At 53.1% G+C, this 21,632-nt stretch overlaps 1 protein-coding gene across 2 annotated transcripts in view; it reads right to left on the bottom strand.

Moving 5' to 3' along the window:
* The window catches only part of LOC128846629 (fer-1-like protein 4), a 144,901-nt gene that overhangs the window by 89,591 nt on the left and 33,678 nt on the right, over positions 1 to 21,632 (bottom strand). For both annotated transcript variants that reach the window (XM_054045862.1, XM_054045861.1), the window contains 3 exons: positions 19,589 to 19,644; positions 13,683 to 13,771; positions 11,435 to 11,534 (listed from right to left, as the gene is read on the bottom strand). In XM_054045862.1, the coding sequence (XP_053901837.1) occupies positions 11,435 to 11,534; positions 13,683 to 13,738 (156 nt within the window). In that variant the 5' untranslated portion in view covers positions 13,739 to 13,771; positions 19,589 to 19,644. The remainder of the gene's footprint in view (positions 1 to 11,434; positions 11,535 to 13,682; positions 13,772 to 19,588; positions 19,645 to 21,632) is intronic.

Genomic DNA, 21,632 nt, shown 5'->3' with positions numbered 1-21,632 from the left:
GCATTGATCCCAATATAGATCCCTGGGGGACACCACTATTTACCTCTCTCCATTCTGAAAACTGACCATTTATTCCTACCCTTTGTTTCCTATCTTTTAACCAGATAATGAGCCATGAGACGACTGACCCTCTCATCCCATTACAGCTTATTTTGCTTAAGAGCCTTTAGTGAGGGATCTTGTCAAAGGCCTTCTGAAAGCCTACGTATGCTATACCCTTGTCGACATGTTTGTTGACCCCCTCAAAGAATTCTAATAGATTGATGAGGCATGATTTCCCTTTGCAAAAGCCATGTTGACTCTTCCCCATAAATCGTGTTTATCTGTGTGTTTGATCATTCTGTTCTTTACTATAGTTTCAACCAATTTGCCTGGTACTGAAGTTAGGCTTACTGGCCTATAATTACCGGATCACCTCTGGAGCCTTTTTTAAAAGTTGGTGTCATGTTAGCTATATTCCAGTCATCTGGTACAGAGGCTGATTTAAATGACAGGTAACATACCACCGTTATGCAATTTCATATTTGAGTTCCTACAGAATTCTTGGGTGAATATAATTTTGTTCCAAAACCTCCTCTAATGACACCTCAATCTGGGACAGTTCCTCAGATTTGTCACCTAAAAAGAATGACTCAAGTGTGGGGATCTCCCTCACATCCTCTGCAGTGAAGACTGATGTAAAGAATTCATTTAGTTTCTCCACAATAGCCTTGTCTTCCTTGAGTGTTCCTTTAGCACCTTAATCATCCAGTGGCCTCACTGATTGTTTGGCAGGCTTCCTGCTTTTGATGTACTTCAAAAAAAATTTGCTGTTACATTTTGAGTCTTTGGCTAGTTGCTCTTCAAATTCTTTTTTGGCTTCCTAATTATACTTTTTCACTTGACTTACCAGAATTTATGTTCCTTTCTATTTTCCTCAGCATGATTTAACTTCCAATTTTTACAGGATGTCTTTTTGATTCTAACCGCTTCTTTTAATTTGTTGGCTAGCCATGGTGACACTTTTTTAGTTCTTTTACCACGTTTTTTAATTTTGAACTATACATTTAATTTGAACCTCTGTTATGGTGTTTTTTAAAAGTTTCCATGCAGCTTGCAGTCATTTCATCTTTGGGACTGCACCTTTTAATTTCCATTTGATTAACTTGCTCATTTTTGTGTAGTTCCCCTTTCTGAAATTAAATGCTACCGTGGTGGGTTTCTTTGGTGTGTCCCCCCCCCCCCCCCCCCATAAGGGTGTTAAATTTAACTACATTATGGTCACTATTACCAAGCGGCCAGGTATATTCCCCTCTTGGACCAAATCTTGTGCTGCATTTAGGACTAAATCAAGAATTGCCTCTCCTCTTGTGAGTTCCAGGACTAGCTGCTCCAAGTAGTCATTTATGGCATCAAAAACTTTATGTCTGCATCCCATCCTGAAGTGACATATACCTAGTCAATATGGGGATTGTTGAAATCCACCAGTATTATTGACTAAGGTTAAGATTCTGTCTGCGGCAGCAGCCTATCCCTGAGCAGAGCCTGGGTCAGCTGACCCCCAGACTCAGCTATTTCCCCAACGCCAGAGCTGCAAGTTAGTCTGTGCAGCCAGGAGCCTCCTGCAGCCTCACTGTGAAGCAGACACTCTAGACTCCCAGCCTGCTCCAGATCCAGTTCCTGTCCCTGGCCTGATCCCTGTTCCAGCCTTGCCCGTGTCCTACCCTGACCTTGCTCCAGGCCTGTTACTGACCCGCTCCACAATGCATCCACCTCCTGACCCCCAGCTCTGACCTTGGCCTGCATCTGGACTCTGGCTATGGTACTGATTTGGCTTGTCCACGGACTCTGACCACCCGGCTTCAACCTCTGTTCCAACCACCAGGCCTGACTGCTTGGCACCAGCGCCTGACACCAGGGAGAAAGGTGGAGAGTTGCTGGGATGTGAAACCCTTGCAAACTAGCAATGTCCAGTGTCTCACCGAGGATCCTCTTAAAGCTGTGAAATACACACCGGCTGTTAAAGAGCACATACCCTCTCAGATCACTTGGAGATCTCATCGAGCGGTATACATAACACTATATCACAGGCTGCGGCTGGAACAATCAGCTTCAGAAAGTCACACAAGACACATTGGCTTTCTGAAGAGGCCTTTGATAGAAGAGCTAAAAAGGCAGAAGTACACAAGCAGGGAGCTGTCTGAAAACGTGAACAGTTGAAAGGCATTTTCCAGGCCTTAGCACAACACGACGGTGAGATCTGCATCATTTCCCTGGCCGACAAAGCAGAGGACGGCCTGAAGTATAACGACCTGTCCTGCCTACAGAGCTATCGCGCACCTGGCTGGCAGCCATAAACATCTTCTAACATCCTCTTCGCAAAACCAGACAGCTCTCCCTACTCATCATCCAACGAGGACCTGGACAGATGGAAAACACATGATGAAAGCACACACCTGCCAATGACTATCCAGAGCTAGAGGACCAGGCAAACCATACAGCAGCACACCCAGGATGATATTGATCCTCCGTTGCTCGAGGAAGTACAAAAGGCCATCCAAAAGTTATGGAATCGACATGTTGCTGGACCTGATAGTATTCCACCTGAGCTGCTCAAAAGTGCCTCGGAACCAGTGAGCACTGGCCTGCATCAACTGTTCTTAAAAGTGCGGGCATCAGACGGAGTGCCAGCAAAATGGAAAGATGGCATCATAGCATCCCTGTACAAGGGTACAAGATCTTGCACCGAATGTGGCAACTACCGGCCAATCTCATTGCTACAGTGCCCATAAAGGTCTTCACTCACGTCCTGCTTGGTAGGATGCAGCCACTCCCTGACAGACATCATCATCCACAGCAATCGAGTTTCACTGCTGGGCAGTTGATAATGGCTGCTGTTCTTAGCTTCCAGCTTCTGACTGCACCAAGAATTTAACTGCCCACTTCATGTGCCATATATCAACATCAAGTCTGCTTTTGATTTGGTCGACAGGTGAGAGCTTTGGCTTGCACTAAAAAGAGTTAGCATCCCAGATTTTCTGCTAAATTTGGCACTCAATTTTCACACCAGTCCCGGTGCAAGAGTGCGCTGCTCTCAACACAACCTCACATGTGGCAGGAATGTATTGTCGCCCCAGCACTATTAGGTCGAGCTATCGACTGGATATTAGGATGTGCCGCTCCACATGTCGGAATCAAGGTTAGTCAAGAAATGTTCACCAACTAAGGGTATGTCTACACTACCTGCCAGATCGGTGGGCAGCGATCGATCCAGCGGGGATCGATTTATCGTATCTAGTCTAGACACGATAAATCGATCACCGAGCGCTCTCCCGTCGACTCCTGTACTCCACCACTGCGAGAGGCGCAGGCGGAGTCAATGGGGAAGCAGCAGCACTCGACTCACCGCGGTGAAGACACCACAGTAAGTTGATCTAAGTACGTCAACTTCAGCTACATTATTCACGTAGCTGAAGTTGCATAACTTAGATCGATCCTCCCTCCCCCCCCCACCTCCCAGTGTACACCAGGCCTAAGACTATGCCGATGATGCTGTCTTGCACTGTGGAGAGTATTGACAAGTTCACCTACATAGGCTGCAAACAGAATTAAAGTGTTCACAGCAAACTGGATATCCTCCAACAAATAGGTCTTACCGCTTCTGCATGAAGTCCGTGTCACCTGTGGACGCAAAAAATGTCTCTGCACTGAGAGACAGTTCAGGATCTATCAAAGCTGGGTTCTGCCTGTACTGCTACATGGGTCAAAAACCTGAACCCTCCTAGAAGCAGACTTGGAGCTGCTAGATACATTCCATATGTGTCATCCACACCAAATTCTGAGCATAAAGTGGTTTGGCTGTGTATGAAATGCCATAATCTTGCAGAGCTCTGGCCCTCCTCAGATCGCTCACTACATTCAAAAGTAACTTTGTATGCTCTTCGGCCAGGTCACCAGGAGTGACAAAAACATCCCAGCACACCATGCTCTCAAACTCTCCTCGAATAGCCATGCAGCCTGCTTTGGCACCAAGACCCTATTGGGTCAGAGATTGCCCTCAGGTTCTGAGAGCACTGACATTTCCGGAGCAGACCCCTCTCCAAAGAAATGGAGGACCCATTCCCCACTGACAATGCTGAGGAAAAGGTCACATAAGACCAATCTAGAGCACTCCAGATCTCAGGATGATTCTTCTACCTCCCCCAGGAAAAGTGTGGACTGGCATAGAGTTGGTGCTGACACACAGATTGGCGCAGGTGCCTCTAACCCAGTGGTTCCCAAACTGGGGTTCGTGAAATGTTACAGGGGGTTCTCTGGAAAAAATTCTCTAATGACGGACAGAGCTGTCCCACGGGGCAGCATGGGGCCAGCAGCCCCTGGATTTCCAAGAGCTAAGCAGATCAAAGCAAGCATCTCTATCACACTGAGGAGATTTAAACTTCAAGACTCCTTATAAGAAATGGAAAGGGAGGTGGATATTTTTTGCGGTTTTTAAAATTAAATAGGCAGCTAGTATTGTTTTTAACATTATTATGAAGAACAAGTTTAAGCTTTGTTGTAATGTGCGTTGTTTGCCTGGACTGCTCAAGACCTGAATGCTTGTGTAGGAGGAACTCTGAGTTGGCTTCTTAAATACCTTCATGCTGTTTCACATCTGATACTCCTTGAAGAAACATAGGAACCTGGTCTTATAACAGGCTTATTCAAAGTGATACAAGCTACGAAAGTGAGATCTTGGAAGAGTGTTGCCGTTTTCATAATGTAGTAAAAATACTGTAATAATAAATAATAAATAGTGTGTAATAAGCATGGCATAAAAAAATATATTTCCAAGATCACTGCTTTTATAATTTATACTCGGGTAAAGGAGAAAATTCCTGAAAATATTCATTTTTAAGAGGGGGTTCGCGAGACACAACATTTTAGTGAAAGGTGTTCACAGATTGTTAAAGTTTGGGAACCACTGCTCGAACCCTTCCCTGCAGTGGTACCAAGTAGGGAGCTTAGAAACTCTGTACCATGACTCCGGTTCCAGCCTCTGGATGTCCATTGAGACCAGTACCAAGGAGGGAGATGCCAGTACTGTTTCCACATCAGCAGGTATCAGGCAGCTACAGACCTGCTCTGCCTTTCAGTCCTGACCTCTCCTTTGGTTTCACCTCACTTCAAAATTACTTGCTTACAAAATCAGAAATAGAAATACAAAAGTGTCACAGCACACTATCACTGAATGATTGCTTACTTTTTCATTTTGTCTGTATGAAATCTTAGTTTGTACTGACTTTACTAGTGCTTTTTATGTAGCTTATTATAAAAGTAGGAAAATATCTAGATGAGTTGATGTATCCCCTGGAAGACCTCTGTGTACCCCAGAGGTATGTGTACCCCTGGTTGAGATCCACTGATCTATAGCCCCATCGACTGACTGAGCTGCTGAGCACTTGTTGGCACCACACCCCAATCTTCCCCTTTAACAGGCTGTGGAGGCAGGGCCAGTACCAGGATCAGTATGGGGGACCTCGGTACCGGGAACCTCTGCATCACTGCTGCAGTTGACACTGCAAAAGCTTCCGTGGCGACTTTCACTGGCCTCAGCGTCAGTACCGTCAGGCACTCCAGTGCTGCTACTCACTTTGGCACCGACACCTCTTCCGGCACCAGCATGCTCAGTACCAATGGTACTGCTTCCATCAGCAGTGCCGCTTCCTGACTCCTTCTGGCAATGGAGGAGTCAGAGTGGTGACTCGCTCCCTGGGGTCTCGCTCCGCCTTTATCTCTCGGATCCTGAGACTCCTCTGCGACTGAGTCGGGGTCGTCATCTTCCTGCTCTCCATCACCTGACCAGCATCATGGGCCGTTGACGGACCGTTACAGGTACTAGAATTGGTGCATGTCTTGTGGTCAAGATGGAGGCCACTGGCCCAGCACCTACTGGCCACAAATACCTTATCCATGTCAGTGGCCTCCATGGATTCCCTGGGACACTCCTCAGTCCTGCAGGCCAGCCACCAGCAGTCCTCCCTGCGGAGCCTCCAGAGTCGCCCCGTCCAGGTCCATTAGCCCTGGAACAGGATCCGGCTCTGGCCCAGTTAAGGGCCTCGTCTTCATCTCCAGACAATGCTGGCTCTTCCTTCCCTTCGGCACTGGAGAATTTTAAGGCCTACCAAGATTTTTGTGCAGTGTAGCTGCTTCTCTTGGAATCCAAGCAGAGTTCTTGCAAGATACCAACCAGAAATGAGTGGATATCCTTCAGCCATCCGCCCCAGGGAGAGTCACCCTTCCTATCAGTGATACTCTCCTCGAAACAACTAAGGCCCTCTGGAGCGCACTGGCTTCAGAACTGTCTGCGGCTAAGCACAAGCACTATTTCATTCCCACGCAGGGATTTGAGAGGTTTTATTCCCATCTGGCCCCAAATTCCCTAGTCGTAACTGCGATGAATAACATAACCCAGCAGGGCAGGGTCAAGTCCACCTCCAAGGACAGGGACTTTAAATGATTGGACCTCATAGGCAGAAGATTTACACCTCCTCTTCCTTACAGATGCGAATTGCTAACCAGCAAGTCTCACTGTCCCAGCACTATTTCATCACTTGCCGAGCTGTGTCAAAGTTCGCAGTCCAGCTGGCCAAGGCCTCCCAAGAGGAATTTCAGGCATTTGTCACTGAGGGCTGCTTGGTGGCTAGGGTATGTCTATATTACCCACCCGATCGGCTGGCCGCAATCGATCCAGCAGGGGTTGATTTATCGCGTCTAGTCTAGACACGATAAATCGACCCCCGAGCACTCTCCCGTCGACACCTGTACTCCACTGCCGCCAGTGTAGACCAGGCCCTAAGACGTCCTTGCAGTCCACGCTACATATCACGGGCACGTTGGCCACTGTGAGGACAGCTTCCTGGCTACACAATTCGCACATTGCCCCCGATGTCCAACAAGCCATTGAGGATTAGTCCTTCAATAGCCAAATGCTATTTTCAGACGAGATGCTGCACTTCTTCAGGGACTCCAGGGCTACCCTCTGATCCTTGGGGTGTGCGCGCTGGCGGCATTCAACAGCAACAGCAGTATCGTTCGCAGTGCACGTTTGCTCAGCCCTATCCTCATCTGAGGCAACGGGACGACCCAAGAAAGAAGGATAGAGCCCAAAGGAGAAAGCAGTAAGCTTCAGGGTTTGGACAGTCCACACACACACCCCTGGCGCCCTCCAAGCGTCCATTTTGACTCCTTGGTCCAGAGCACTGTTGCAGTCGTTGCTCCTCCCAGTACCGCAGTGGTGGGAAACTTGTGGCCCCGGGCGGCCCATCAAGGTAAACTGATTGCAGGCTGTGAGACATTTTGTGGACATTGACTGTCCACAGGTATGGTCCCCCGCAGCTCCCATTGGCTGGGAACAGTGAACCGCGGCCACTGGGAGCTGCGTGGGGCTGTGCCTGCGGACAGTCAATGCCCGCAAAATGTCTCGCAGCCCACAATCAGCTTACCCTGATGGGCTGCATGCCATTCACCAGCTTTGCCTCAGTCTGTAGTCTCAGCCTGCCACGACAGTTTGGACGTGTCGGAGGCTCTTGGGCTACGTGTCCACTTGCCTGCAGGTGGTCCAGTTTGCAAGCTTGCGCTTTCGCCCCCTTCAAATATGGCTCAGGACGGTCTCATTCCATATCAACGAGCTGGAGCTTCGGGCCATCTCCAGAGCATGCTGCGCTTTTCAGGACCATATCAGAGACTCAGTGGTTCACATATTCACTGACAATACGACTGCCATGTACTATGTGATCAAACAGGGGGAGCACACTCCAGGTTGCTCCGCCTACAGGCGAGCAGGCTGTGGCTGTTCTGTTTCGAGAGAACATCACTCCGATAGCTGTTCACTTGCCCGGGGCTCAGAATCATCTCGCACACCATCTCAGCAGGTATTTCCCCCTGAGTCATGACAATCTAGTTTGCCATACAATAGGGTTACCATATTCTGTGCCTCCAAATGGAGGACACTCCACGGCCCCCGGCCCCGCCCCCAGCCCCGCCCACACCCCCGCCCCAACCCCGCCCCCTCCCCAAAGTCTCCGCCCCCTCCCCTGCTTCCCGCGAACATTTAATTCGCGGGAAGCCTGAAGCAGGTAAAGGGGATGTGGGGGGGAGGAGGCGCGGCCCAGGCTGGCCCCCCGGCGGCTCCAGCCTGGGTCGGCTCGGGCCCTGGGGTGCCGGCCCCGGCCCCCGGCCGACCACCCCCGGCCCGCCCAGCACTGCCGGCCCCCGGCGGCCCGGCGCACCCCCCAGCTCCCCGGCTCCCCGCGGGCCCGGCTCCCCGGCTGACCGGGCTCCCCGCGGGCCCGGCTCCCCGCTGGCCCGGCTCCCCGCCGGCCCGGCTGACCGGGCTCCCCGCGGGCCCGGCTGACCGGGCTCCCCGCCGGCCCGGCTCCCCGCCGGCCCGGCTGACCGGGCTCCCCGCCGGCCCGGCTGACCGGGCTCCCCGCCGGCCCGGCTCCCCGCCGGCCCGGCTAACCGGGCTCCCCGCCGGCCCGGCTGACCGGGCTCCCCGCCGGCCCGGCTCCCCGCCGGCCCGGCTGACCGGGCTCCCCGCGGGCCCGGCTCCCCGCCGGCCCGGCTGACCGGGCTCCCCGCGGGCCCGGCTGATCGGCTCCCCGCGGGCCCGGCTGATCGGCTCCCCGCGGGCCCGGCTCCCCGCGGGCCCGGCTGACCGGCTCCCCGCCGACCCGGCTGATCGGCTCCCCGCGGGCCCGGCTGATCGGCTCCTCGCGGGCCCGGCTCCCCGCGGGCTCGGCTCCCCGCGGGCCCGGCTGACCGGGCTCCCCGCCGGCCCGGCTGACCGGGCTCCCCGCGGGCCCGGCTCCCCGCCGGCCCGGCTGACCGGGCTCCCCGCGGGCCCGGCTGATCGGCTCCCCGCGGGCCCGGCTCCCCGCGGGCCGGGCTGACCGGCTCCCCGCCGACCCGGCTGATCGGCTCCCCGCGGGCCCGGCTGATCGGCTCCTCGCGGGCCCGGCTCCCCGCGGGCTCGGCTCCCCGCGGGCCCGGCTGACCGGCTCCCCGCCGGCCCGGCTCCCCGCCGGCCCGGCTCCCCGCCGGCCCGGCTGACCGGCTCCCCGCCGGCCCGGCTGACTGGCTCCCGGCCCGGCACCGCGCCCCCGGCTCTCCCTCCGGCCCCGCGCCCGGCCCGGCACTGTGACCCTGGTTCCCGGCCCGGCACCATGCCCCCGGCCCCGCACCGCCGGCCCGGCCAAGCACCACCGAGCCCTCCCGATTTTCCCGGACATGCCCGGCTTTTGGGGATTTCCCCCCGGACGGGGATTTGAGCCCCCAAAAGCCGGACATGTCCGGGAAAATCCGGACGTATGGTAACCCTACCATACAACAAGTGCAAGGAGAGATTTCCCACCTTTATGCAATAGGCCTTTCCCAAGTCCAGAGTAACTGTTTAGCACCGGCTGAGGGGACCTGCCGGTCAGGATTGAATGAAAAATGAAATGAGCTAATCTCAAGACATGTGAGCTTAACGTAGCTTTTAACTTCAGTGGGGGAAATCCTGCTCCTCTGCAGCACTGTGTGTTGTGGAGTGGCAGCTGGTGTTCCACAATTGGGTTTCCAATCTAAGTGCTATTTTACTCCACAACGCAACCACAATTGACCCAAAAAGTTATATCGGCCTCCAAATTGTTATGTTAGCCCTGGGACGGAGGTAAAATCTCCCTGCTAAGCTAGAAGTGAATTGGACAAGGGGTTCATGGATAATGGCTCCATAACACCATGTTAAATGCAGTTCCAGCAGTGTAACTTCTTTATTTTATCATTTGTAACAAAAAAAGCAGGAAGGAGAAGAGAAATCCAACCACTGGGGTCCTTCTCTGGGTCCCCTCCCTCAGATCCAGGGCCAGCCCCAAAACGTAGCTAACGAATGCAAAACTACAAATTGTGTTAACATTTTCCACTGTGGTGAGCTTAGTCCAGGATGCAGGGCCGGCGCAACCCCTTAGGCGACCTAGGCCTACAATTTGGGGGGCGGCGACCACGGCGGTATTTCAGCGCCGGGACCTTCCGCCGCCTAGGGCGGCAGAAAAGCTGGCGGCTGCCCAAAGGCTGCTGGGAAGCTGAGATTCCATGTAGTATGGAGGCTCAGTGGGGGCCACCACCACACCCCTGAGCCTGAGGCTTGCTGGGGGCTCAGCCCACCCTGGAGCCGTAGAAGCCAACACCGATCCCCATAAGCCTTAGCCGGCTACTTAGTCCCCAGGAAACCATTCTGAATGCTCCCAATGTGCCAACACATCTGGCAGGCAGACAGGCAGAGAGATGTGCTTCAAAGAACTTCCCAGTGCCTGCCTCTGCTGCCGCCTCATCATTCTATATTTGCTCCCACACTCCAACGCATTCGTGATACCTCCCAGCTTCTCCCCAGCCACTTCTCTGATTGGGCTGCCCACATTCCAGCCTGCCAGTCGCTAACGAATACCTTCGCTAACACCTTGGCAGCGCTCCCAGCTCAAAACTGACACATTCATAAACCCTCTCTGTGTTTGCTTTGTAATTGCTCCTGTTTCTAATTCACCTTCCATGTAGTACCTTTGAGGCCCCCTGGCTCCCGGAACACATGGTCTATCTCAGTCAGACCCAGAATGAAAATGGACAGAATTCCCACTTTTCTAATTCTTTCAATCAAAATAATTTTCTATTACAATTTTGTACCCGTTTCTATTTTTAAAAACGAACAGCCAGTCCTCAGCTGGCATAAACTGGTGTTGACTTACATCAGATGAGGGGCTAGCCTCTGGCCTTGAATTCAGTGACATCCTCATCTCCACACAGCTCTGTCTCTCTCTCCTTAACTCAGATCCCAGTCCTCTGACCTGCTTGGCCAGGCTGTCAAGTAAGAGCTCATAACCCTGGGCTATGGTTCAGCTTTAAGCAAATTCAAGGATTTACACACACTCGGGCCTATTTAGTATCAACTAATATGATAGATTGTCAATGTGAAAACTAATGAGCCTCAAAAAAGCCACATGTCAGCAAGAGCAACAGGAAATGCCTGGGATGACCTCAGTTCAGATCATAAAGGACAGCACGGTAGAGTAGCCTCTAGCAATGTCTCATTACAACTGTTATTTGGTGCATATTCACACAGAAAAATGTCCTAGTCAATAGGCTTGGAAAAGACTCCACAAGGCCATATCAAGCCCAGCATTCTGCAGGACTTCTCACTACTTCATTCCCAATAATGTCTTGTCTAAACTGTTCTTGATCTCTGACAGGATGAGGCCTTAACCAAGTTACACAGAGTTGCTGGATATTTTCTGATATGAGGAAATCAGAGTATGGGAGAGCAGGAAAAACTTGAATAAGTCAGACATTTGTTGGCTGTGCACCTGGGACCCTTCTGGTGTCCTGGTGCTCTCTCCTTTGGTGCTTTCCATCTAACCAATGCTACAGTAACCACATGCCTTACCCCAGTGATGCTGTGGTTCTTGTCAACGAGGGCCTCTCTGAGGGTCAGGCGTCCAGATGTCACTAGGTGCTGAAGGCTGATGACTAAGGTACCAAGCAGTCTACAACAAAACAACAGTCAGAGAGGAAATATTCTGTTATGGTTTCAGTCTCAGCTAGTTATCAGAGCAGAGAAGGTAGCTCATGGCACAGTCTCCACCCTGATAACTCACATCATGGCTGTGTATATAATATTGCCAAAGTATTTCCTGCAGGTCTGTTAGTATATAGGCCTGTTTGTTAGCCTGAGATAGAATTTTGGGTTTGACTTTTGATACTCTTATATCTTATACTAATATGTGTGAACAAAGAACAAAGATACTGTGGGCTTGTCTTCACTACCCGCCCAGATCGGCGGGTAGAAATCGATCTCTCGGGGATCGATTTATCGCGTCTCGTCAGGACGCGATAATCGATCCCCGAATCGACGCGCGTACTCCACCAGCCCAGGTAGGAGTAAGCACCGTCGACGGGGGAGCCGTGGTGGTCGATTTGCCGCCGTCCTCACAGTGGGGTAAGTCGGATCAGATACATCGAATTCAGTTATGCTATTCCCGTAGCTGAATTTGCGTATCTGAAATCGACACTCCCTCCCCCCTGTAGTGTAAACATAGCCTAAGTATTCCATCTGCTCACAAGCTGATGGGGTGAAAAGAGATAAGGTAAAGACATTACAGGGATGTTGTGATTATCTCAGAACCAAACATTACCAAACGAGGAACAGTAGCTGTTAAGGCCAGATGGGACCACCATGATCTAGTCTGACCTCCGGCACAGCACAGGCCTGAGAACTTCCCCCAGAGGTTCCTGCAGCCGTCTAATGCCTTGTGGTTGAGCTAGAGCAGATTTTTTTAAAAAAAATCTCCAATCTGAAGGTGACAGAGAATCCATCCCATACTTGGTCGGCTGTTCCAGTGGCTAATTACCCTTGCTGGTGAACACTTGTGCCTTATTTCTAGCCTGAATTTATCTAGCTTCAGCTTCCAGACACTGGATCTTGTTATGCCTTTTTTTAAGAGCTCCCTGATATCAGAAATCTTCTCTCTTTGCAGATACTTAGAGACCATGATCACACCATCTCTTAACCTTCTCTTCCTAAGTTTCTCACTGTAAGGCAGATTTTCCAGGCCTCGGGTTATTCTTCTAGCTCTTTTCTGAGCCCTTTCCAATGTGTCAACATTATTTTTGAACAGCAGAACTGTGGCAGTATCCAGTAATGGTCTCGCCAAAAATGTTGTAAATAGAGGTCATTACCACCTCCCTGATCCTACTCAATATTCTCCTTCTTATACAGCCAAGGATAGGGTGACCAGATGTCCCGATTTTATAGGGACAGTCCCGATTTTTGGGTCTTTTTCTTATATAGGCTCCTATTACCCCCCAGCCCCTGTCCCGATTTTTTTGCTGTCTGGTCACCCTAGCCAAGGATCACATTTGCCCTTTTAGTTACAGCATCTCATGGGGACTCATGTTCTGTTAATTATCCACCATGATCCCTAAGTCCTTTTCAGAGTCACTGCCTTCCAGATAGTCCCCCATCCTGTAAGCATGACCTATGTTCTTTGCTCCTAGATGTATGATCTTATATTTGGCTGATTTATAAACTGCATGTTGTTTGAATGAGCCCAGGTTACCAAGCAATCCAGATTAGTCCATATAACTGATCTGCCCCCATTATTACATACCACTCTGCCAGTATTTGTGTCATCTGCCAATTTTACCAGCAATGATTTTATGTTTTCTTCCTGATCATAAAGATAGTCAAGAGCATTGGGCCAAGAACAAGACCCCTTTAGAAACCCCTCCGGGAGATAATTCCCTATTTACAATTGCATTTTAAGATCTATCAGTTAGTCAATTATTAATCCATTCAATATGTGCTACATTGATTTTGTACCATGTTAAGTTTTTAATCAGATCGTTGTGCGGTACTAAGCCCAGCGCCTTACAGAAGTCGAGGTATATGACATCGCCAGGGTGCCTCTCTCAACCAAACCGGCAATCTCAGAAAAAAAAATCAAGTTTGTTGACAAGACCTATGTTCCCTAAAACATACACACACTCACTGGCGTTATGTTTTCATCCTTTCCGTCTTTCCTGACTGCATCCCATATCAGGTTTTGCATGATTTTGCCCGGGCTCAATGTCAGGTGAACCAGCCTCTAGTTACCCAGGTCATCCAGTTTATCCTTATGCCTACAAGAACCTACCTGTTACTGAAAACTTTACTGCAGTTGTAAACTTTAACTAGCAGCATCTCTTCCATAATGAGCTTCCCATAATGTGGCCAGCGAAAGAGCTAAAAACAAACACAAACATACAGTGAATTTTTAGAGTTTCTGCAGCACCTCACAGCCACAGGGGATCCCACTAATTCTCAATTTGTCCCCATTCCCTAGGGCTATTTTCCTCCTAACACTCACCCTCTAGTGAGAGATTCTGTAATAAACCCCTGGATGAGTGAGAACATACACACCATTGGCTTCACCGCCACAAGATTTTCTTTGGGGCAGAGCCTGAGATGCTCCTGGGACTCGAGCTGTTTGCCTCGTCTAGCTAAGCCCTAGGACATGGAGACCCCGTGTGTTCCAAGTGAGAGCTGGGACACCCACTGCCTTCCCCCCCTCACCCTTCCACTGGGTGTGAGGCCTGTCAAAGGACAGCTAGTGGGGGGCGGGGCTACAAAATAAAATTAACAACATTGCTAAAATAGAAATTGCAAAATAAGCCCAACTCCATCCAGCAGCCAAGAGCAGAAAAGGAGAGGTGAGCCAATTGGAGGACGAGCCTGGGCACCTGGCCCCCAGCACTGCCCCAGGGCCCTGCAGTGCTAGGCATGGGCCAGGGGGGCAGAGGAGGGAGCCTGACTATTCTGGGCATGGGACATTCTCCCTGTTTAGGTCTCAAGTCTCCTGTTCCCACGGTTTTGCTGGAGGTCTAGTTGGAAGACACAGGGAAGTGAACCGGGACTTCTTTAGCCTTATTGGAAAGGGCTGGGTGCTGAGTGCTGAACAGAGCTTTCCTTCACACTGTTTATTCAGGCACTTGAATTAAACAGGCAATAACAAAACCAAATTCAGTTCAAAGTGTTTCAAATACTAGGCCTAAAGCTCTCTTTCTCTCCACCGCTTAGCTGTGCTTGCTTAGTGTCTCGGATTTCATAAGCCTTCCAGCTCTCAGTCAGCCCTGGAGTCTACCAGGGGGTGAGACCTGAATTCCCAATGTAAAAACAAGCAGAATACCCCCTTTGGCTGAAACTTCCTCCCCTTTAAACCCTAAAACAGGGTGTGCACCCATTTCCCCACCTCCCCTTGTCGGTCACCGTCACCCCGAACGTGCCCCAGGTCCTAGCAGTGACGCTTCTGGGACTCAGCCCTGGGCAGGGCTTTCTGGCCACTCCTGTCTATATTTAGCATTACTCCCTTCCGCATTTTCAGTTTCTTGATAACAAACACTGGAGAGGTGGGAGGGAAGTAATGTTCAGTACAAACAGGAGCAGCCAGAAAGCCCTGCCAAGGGACTCCAGCTGTACTGAGAACGTGGCCCAGGCCCCTGGGGGCTTTCCCGCTAAGTGCCACAGCGCAGCGCTGTGCTGGGCATGAGAGGGCAGCCCACACAGACAGGGTATGGCAGCCTGTTCCCCAGCCTGGGGCCTGCTGCCCTGTGCGCCTTGCTTCCCTCTGTGCGCCCCCAGGGCAATGCACAGCTTCTAAAGCAGCCGGTTTCCTGCCACCCTCTGACGCTCTGGGCCAGCTGGACTCCCCAGCCCAGGCAGGAGGCTGCATTGCACCACTCCCCACACCTGACAGCCAGATTTGGGGCGCTCTCACCAGGGAGCCTCAGCCTCCCGCAGAACCAGGGAAATGGGGAGTCGCTCTCACCACGAACAGGCCAACTCATGCGCTCAGCGAGCCTGCTCCAGCCACAGACTGAAAAGGCTCACTGGGCCCATCCCTACTAGAGGTGTGTGGGCAGAGCCGGCGCCCCACCTCCAGGCACCCCTCGCAGCACAGAGACCTGGGTGAGGAGAGGGTGGAGCACCGGGGGCCAGAGCCGCCTCTGTGGTCCCAGCTCTCCGGGCACTGGGCAGGTGGGTGTGAAACAACCCCCAAGAAAGGGAGAACCTTACCCTAAGGAGCCAGGCACCTTGGGCTGCCCCTGCCAAGGGCAGCTGTGCGGCCTGTAACATCCATGGACCTCACCTGCCGTTTCCCCTCCTCCTGACAACCCTTGCTCCCCATGCCCTCCCCCCAGCCATCCCTTCCCCCCCAGCCACCCCTTGCTCCCCATCTCCTCCCCCCCCGGCCCTCACTCCCCATCCCCCCCAAGACACCTCTCACCCCCCATCTCCTCCCCCCCCAGCCACCCCTTGCTCCCCATCTCCTCCCCCTGGCCCTCACTCCCCCATCCCCCCCAGACACCCCTCGCTCCCCATCTCCTCCCCCCCAGCCATCCCTCACAATTAACCAGCCCCGCAGCCCAAGCCCCAAGAGCTGAAGCCAGCCAACAGGGTCAGCTGCAGGCGCCTTATTGCAGTGTAGGCAGAACCTACAAGGCCTAACTACCTATGAAAATCTGGCCCTTGGGTACTAGAAACCCTGTGCTTATCGAAGTCAGCGGGTGCTTCCCTCCACACCTTCCTCCAAGAGTCACCATGTCAGCATTAATGACCGTGCTGTGAACCTGCAGGGAGGAGGACACGTTCCTTCCTTCACACCCCTCCAACGGCCCAGTGAGACAGCAACACCCCTCAGACAGTCCCCCTTGCTTCAGCTTGCAAGTAGCACTGGTCTCTGGGGGTGCGTCTGCCGGGGGACACAGCAGCCGGGCTGGCAGGGCTGGAGCTGGCGCATTGCGGCTCTGGCACAGGCTCAGGCTGACCCCCTGAATTCAAACCACCCGACCCCAAGCTCGGGTGGGCTGGAGAGCCTGAGCAGCCACGGGGGCCACGACAGCCACACTGTTGGGTGTAGCAGGCTAGCCCAGAGCTAGAGTCATCAGCGGACTCAGCCACGGGAGAGTCAGGCTCAAGTGCTGCTCCACACCCCGAGGAAGAACTCGGTGTAGTTCAAAACCTTGTCTGTCTCACCAACAGGAGTCGGCCCAATAGATTTTTGTATTACCTCCCGCTCCCCTTTATCTCTCTGATATCCTGCGACCGACACAGCATGCCCCAAATCGGGCCCAGTAAGGACTCAAACCTACGTCTCCCACATCCCAGGTGGGTGGCCAAACCGGTGGGCTGTTGGCTACACCCACAGCTGTGTTTTGTGCCAGGCCCAATCCAGGAGCCATGCTCTGAGCACACCCACGGGCACTGGAATCCCACCTGGGCTCAGACATGAGCTAGGACGCTAGTTAGCTATGGGGCAGTATCAGACTGTGCACATGTCACCGGGGGAAGTGCTGCCATCTCAGCAATTCGAGGTGCCTAACGGGCGAGGCAGCAGCTGACCAGGCACTTAAAGAGGCAGTTAGGCACTGAAATCCTCTTTATGAATCCAGCCCTAGCTCCCTCAGACTTCCCAGGCATGAATCATTCTTCCCCGCCACATGAGGCCAGAGAAAGAATCCCCCCTCCCCGAGACTGCTGGGGAGGCCAGATTAAGCTATGCTTTGACATAACCACTGGGCTACGTTTTCCCAGACTTCCGGAGGAGCTGGAGTAACAAGGTTAATATTTAATAGCTTTTGCTTTTGATTTCAGTTTCTTTATGTTGAATTCCTAGAGCGAACCTTCCATGGTTAGTCTGTTGTGGACAATCCTGACTGACACCCTGTCCACTGGCTGAAGGGAGGTATTGAGGGGGTGTCACTGCTGGTCATGGACAGAGTGAGCAAAATAACCATCACAGAATCTTAAGCAGGGAACAAATCCCCTCTCCCTGAGTCATGCCTGCCAGACCAGGAGTCTGAGGGTGAGTCTACACTACAATGAAACACCTCAGCTAGCGTGTATCAGCTGACACGGGCTCACGGGGCTTGGGCTACCGGGCTGTAAAACTGCAGTGTAGACAACTAGGCTCAGGCTGTAGCCCAGGATCTGGGACTCCACGAGAGGGGACGGAGTTCTGTGAAAAGTGTAACAAATGGTTGGGCATATCAGCCAGGCACAGCTAGCCTACAGCTCAACCACTGGGAGTTTATGGAAGGGCAGGTCACCTCCAACAACCCTCTGCTCACAGACAAGCTGCCAGAGTTCAGTCCAGTGGCGACAGTTCTATTCTGTTTTCCAGAACTAACGCAAAGGCACACGCCTCCCTACTGTCTGTATACTTCACTTTCCTCCTGGGGGAATTCTGTGTCCCGCATGCATGCAGAATGCATGTCCCCCACAGATTTCTTTGCTTCCCTGCAGAAAAAAGGCTTTCTAACAGGGAAGCAAAGAGAAGCCACAAGAGCAGTCATGCGCCCCTCCCCAGCAGCGTAGACATGGTGTTTCAGGCACTTGGAGCAGCCAGTGGAGAGGTAAATCACCATGGTGGGAGGGAGGCTGGGGATGCCTTGGTCAGTGGCTCCCACCCTGCACTGGGCTCAGCTGCTAGTCCTGGCTCGGCTGGGGAGGATGGGACTTCCTCTTCCCCTGCAAGGGGCAGCTGGGCTCAGGACAGACCTACCCCAGAAACTTCCCAGGGCTGCAGGAAGCTCTGCACCTCCCCCCCACACACACACACACTTCCTGCACCCATTGCTCCTCAGCCACAGGGGGAGGGGTAACGATATTGGGAGCTGCTCAGACCCCTCTGCCAAACCTCACCCCCCTGCACCAGGAACCTCTCACCAAGCCCCCCAAACCCTCACCACACCAAGCCTCACCCCCTGCATCCAGACCCCTGCCAATCCCATCCCCCCTGCATCTGGACCTCCACCCCTGCACTGAAACCCCCACCCCGATGAGTCTCACCCCCCTACACCTGGACTACCCCAACAAGCCCCCGCAACTCGACCCTTATTCCACTGAGCCACAACATAGCTGCACTTGAACCCCCACCGCATCAAGCCCCACTCCCCCAGTACCCAGACCTCCCCGCCAAGCCCCATTCTACCCTCACTCAGACACCCCTGCTGACCACAACCACCTTCACCTGCATCCTCCTGCAGAGTCCCCCACATTGCCCCTGCATCTGGAACCACTCAATGAGCCCCTGTGCATCCAGATCCCCCCCACACACAGACCCCCCACTGAGCTGCCCACACCCCATACAGAACCCTCTCACCCCACACCTGGATCTCCCCACACTAAGCCCCTCCATGCTTGGATCCTGTCAGGCAGAACCTACTTGCCCCACACCTGGTGCATCTGGCACGGAGGGACAGGGCCTTGGGGTATTTCTGGGGCAGGCCTGGCCCTTGCGCTGGGTCGGATGCAGCCTCACCACCGAGTCCCTGTCCCAGGGGAGAAAGAGGGGGGGAGATGCAGGGTGATCTCCCTCCTCTGTGCAGACAGTGGCCTGTGCTCCCCACTGCCATGCTGGAGCCTCCACATTTATTTATTGACAAATAAAATTTGCAGAATTTTAAGATATTGTGCACAGAAATTTATTTTTCTTTGGCACAGAATTCCCTTGGGAGAATTCACTTCCTGGCCGAGACTCTTGTGTAGTTCTGCTATGCTCCTTCAACCAGCGGCAGTGGTCCACCCCAGAAGTCTGGGGTGAACTGATTTCTCTATTTATAGCTTCTAAGTGACTTGGGATCTTTTCTCTGGAAACGCCATTGCTTTAGAACAGCAGCTGGGCTGGTGCTGAGGTTGAGAAGCTGCACCTCTTTGCCAAGCCCACGACATTCTTTTGTGTCTGGTCATTTTCTTTTACAAAAATCCTTTGAATGATAACTGACACCCCCACCCCCGCAACCCCATCTCCACCCTGCTCCAGGACTCCCCGGGCCTGAGGTTGCAATGAGGGGCCTAAGGACTGACTGGAGCTGAACCCTTCTCAGCCATTTGCTTCATTTCCGAGCCCCAAGACAGCAGGACCGAGTCAGGCTTCTTATGGATCTAGCTCATCTGGTCATCCAAGAACAGCCCTCAGGGCGAGCCTGGGCAGGGCTTCACCCAGGATGTGAAGAGACAGCGCAGCCCAGCCCTACTCACTGCTGTCCCATGCTCCCTTACCTCTCCGAAGACAGCTTCCTGGCCACAGCGAACCTTCTTCGTCTTCTGAGTAAACCCTGGGGAACAACACACACAGAATGTTAAGACAATGGTCAGATGCAGGGGTTCCTCCTCCTGGTTCTGGGCCCCGACTGCCTGGAAAGACAAAATCTGCCAGCTGGGAGGCCAGAACATCTAGCTATGCCAAATCTATGCCTAATTCATTAAGGGCCCAATGCTGGACGTTGGGGTGCTCAGCACATCTCAGGACTGGGTCTCGTTCATTTCAGCTTTCCCAGGCTGCTGCAAGTGGGTACTGGCTAGTGTGTGGGGACCCAGGGACTCTGCTGGAGCTGCAGCTCCCCTCCTCCATCTCCCAGCAAAGGGAACCATGGCAGATTCGTTACCAGGGGTGTTTCCCTGCCATCACCTCCCTTCAGAACTAAGCTGATCCTGATCACTCCCACCTGGTCCCTGGGCCCCCGCAGCCCATATTAAGTGAGCTCCCCAATGGTGCTGCTATGCAGGAAAGCCCATAGATGAGACACAGGATCCATTGGCTCCCCTGGTGCAACAGAAGTCCATTATGATTAAAAGGTTTCCAAATGGCTCTGGGTTGCTGTGCGGTGCTGTGCTCAGACACTGCAGTGCCCAGGCCTACAGAATTGCCTGCAGAGAGAGAGGGCGAATGCTGGGACTGGCACAAGACGGGCTGCAGAGAACAAGTCATGAGGCACAGGCAGGGGTTCAATTCACGCGGAGCTCCAGTAAATATTTTCAAATCCGCAGGGCAGAAGCCCCGAGCTCCAGCACCCCCCATAGGCCAAATGCCTTCAGCCCCAGGGCTGCAGGAAATACTGTATGAGAATTTAAGCACTGGGCACAGGACTTGTCTACGCTAATGAAGTCAATATAAGTTAAGTCGGTGTACAGCCGCTGCAGTAATTACAGTGGTACTTCATGTCCCCATTACTCTCCTTCTTTTCCATCCTTGCCAGGAGCTTTCACGACTGAAGTGGGGCATTGTGGGGCACTGACAGCTGGAGCCCAGGGGCTGACAGCCTCAGCTATAGGCACGGGGCTCACATCTGCCGCCCCCCCAGCTGTCAGGCAGGTGCAGGCTCACAGCTGGCCTCCCTTCTCCAGCCCTGTGCTAGCAGTGTGAGCTGTGAGCCAGCATGGGCTCATTTCACAGCAGGGAGCCTACCAGCAGTGAAATTGACATTCTTGTCAGTTTCATAGCTGCTGTTATTTCACATCAGGGCTCTGGCTCCAGCTGCCAGCCTGTAGGGGGCTCACAGCTGGAGCCCCCTGCCCACCTCAGGGCTGACTGCCAACAGCCAGTGGAAGTAATGCAGTGTCTATACTGACACTGTGTTGCCCTAACCACATCAACCATAGTGCTGTGCCTCTCACCATAGGTCGGTGTAGCGGGGGCCTTAGGTCGGCAGAGGCAGCATTGAGGTGTGGACATTGACGTAAGCAGCCTTATGTTGACCTAACTCTGCAGTAGGGCAGAGGGATACAGCCTTCTGGAAGGGGGAAGAAAGTGGCGGGGGGCTGAGGCAGGGAGATGAGACTGGCTGGGAGAGGGAAGAAAGGGGGGCTGGCAGGGAGATGAGACCTGCTGGGAGGGGGGGCAAGGCTGTAAGGGGATGAGACCTGCTGGGGGAAGGGTGCAGGCTGCTGTTAGCGACACGCCCTGCCAGGGAAGTGGATACGGGCTGTTGCAGGGAGATGGTGTGCTGGCTCCTCTCCTCTCTGGCTGAACTACTGCCGGGGGCTGTATAGCGCCGAAGCCAGTTGGGAGAAAACAGCAGAATCTGCAGAATCTCTCACCCCGAGCCCAGCCGCGCCAAAACTAACGCTGAGTCCAAGGCGCTGGCACGGAACAGAAAAGAAGCAAGATCCCTGCCCAAAGCCCCAGCCATGGTACAAAGGGCCCCTCACCAAACCCCGGGCTGCTGACGCTCAGCGGCAGGTGGGATTGAGACCCAGAGCAGTGAGGAGACAGCCTGGGAGCACGAGGCTCTGGGAGAGGAGAGAGGGAACCAGGCAGTGCAGC

The sequence above is a fragment of the Malaclemys terrapin genome, chromosome 12 (assembly GCF_027887155.1).
Source record: "Malaclemys terrapin pileata isolate rMalTer1 chromosome 12, rMalTer1.hap1, whole genome shotgun sequence".
In the NCBI taxonomy this organism is placed as follows: Eukaryota; Metazoa; Chordata; order Testudines; family Emydidae; genus Malaclemys; species Malaclemys terrapin.
Note: the sequence above shows the minus strand (reverse complement) of the source record. Positions and strands in the feature narration are given on the sequence as shown.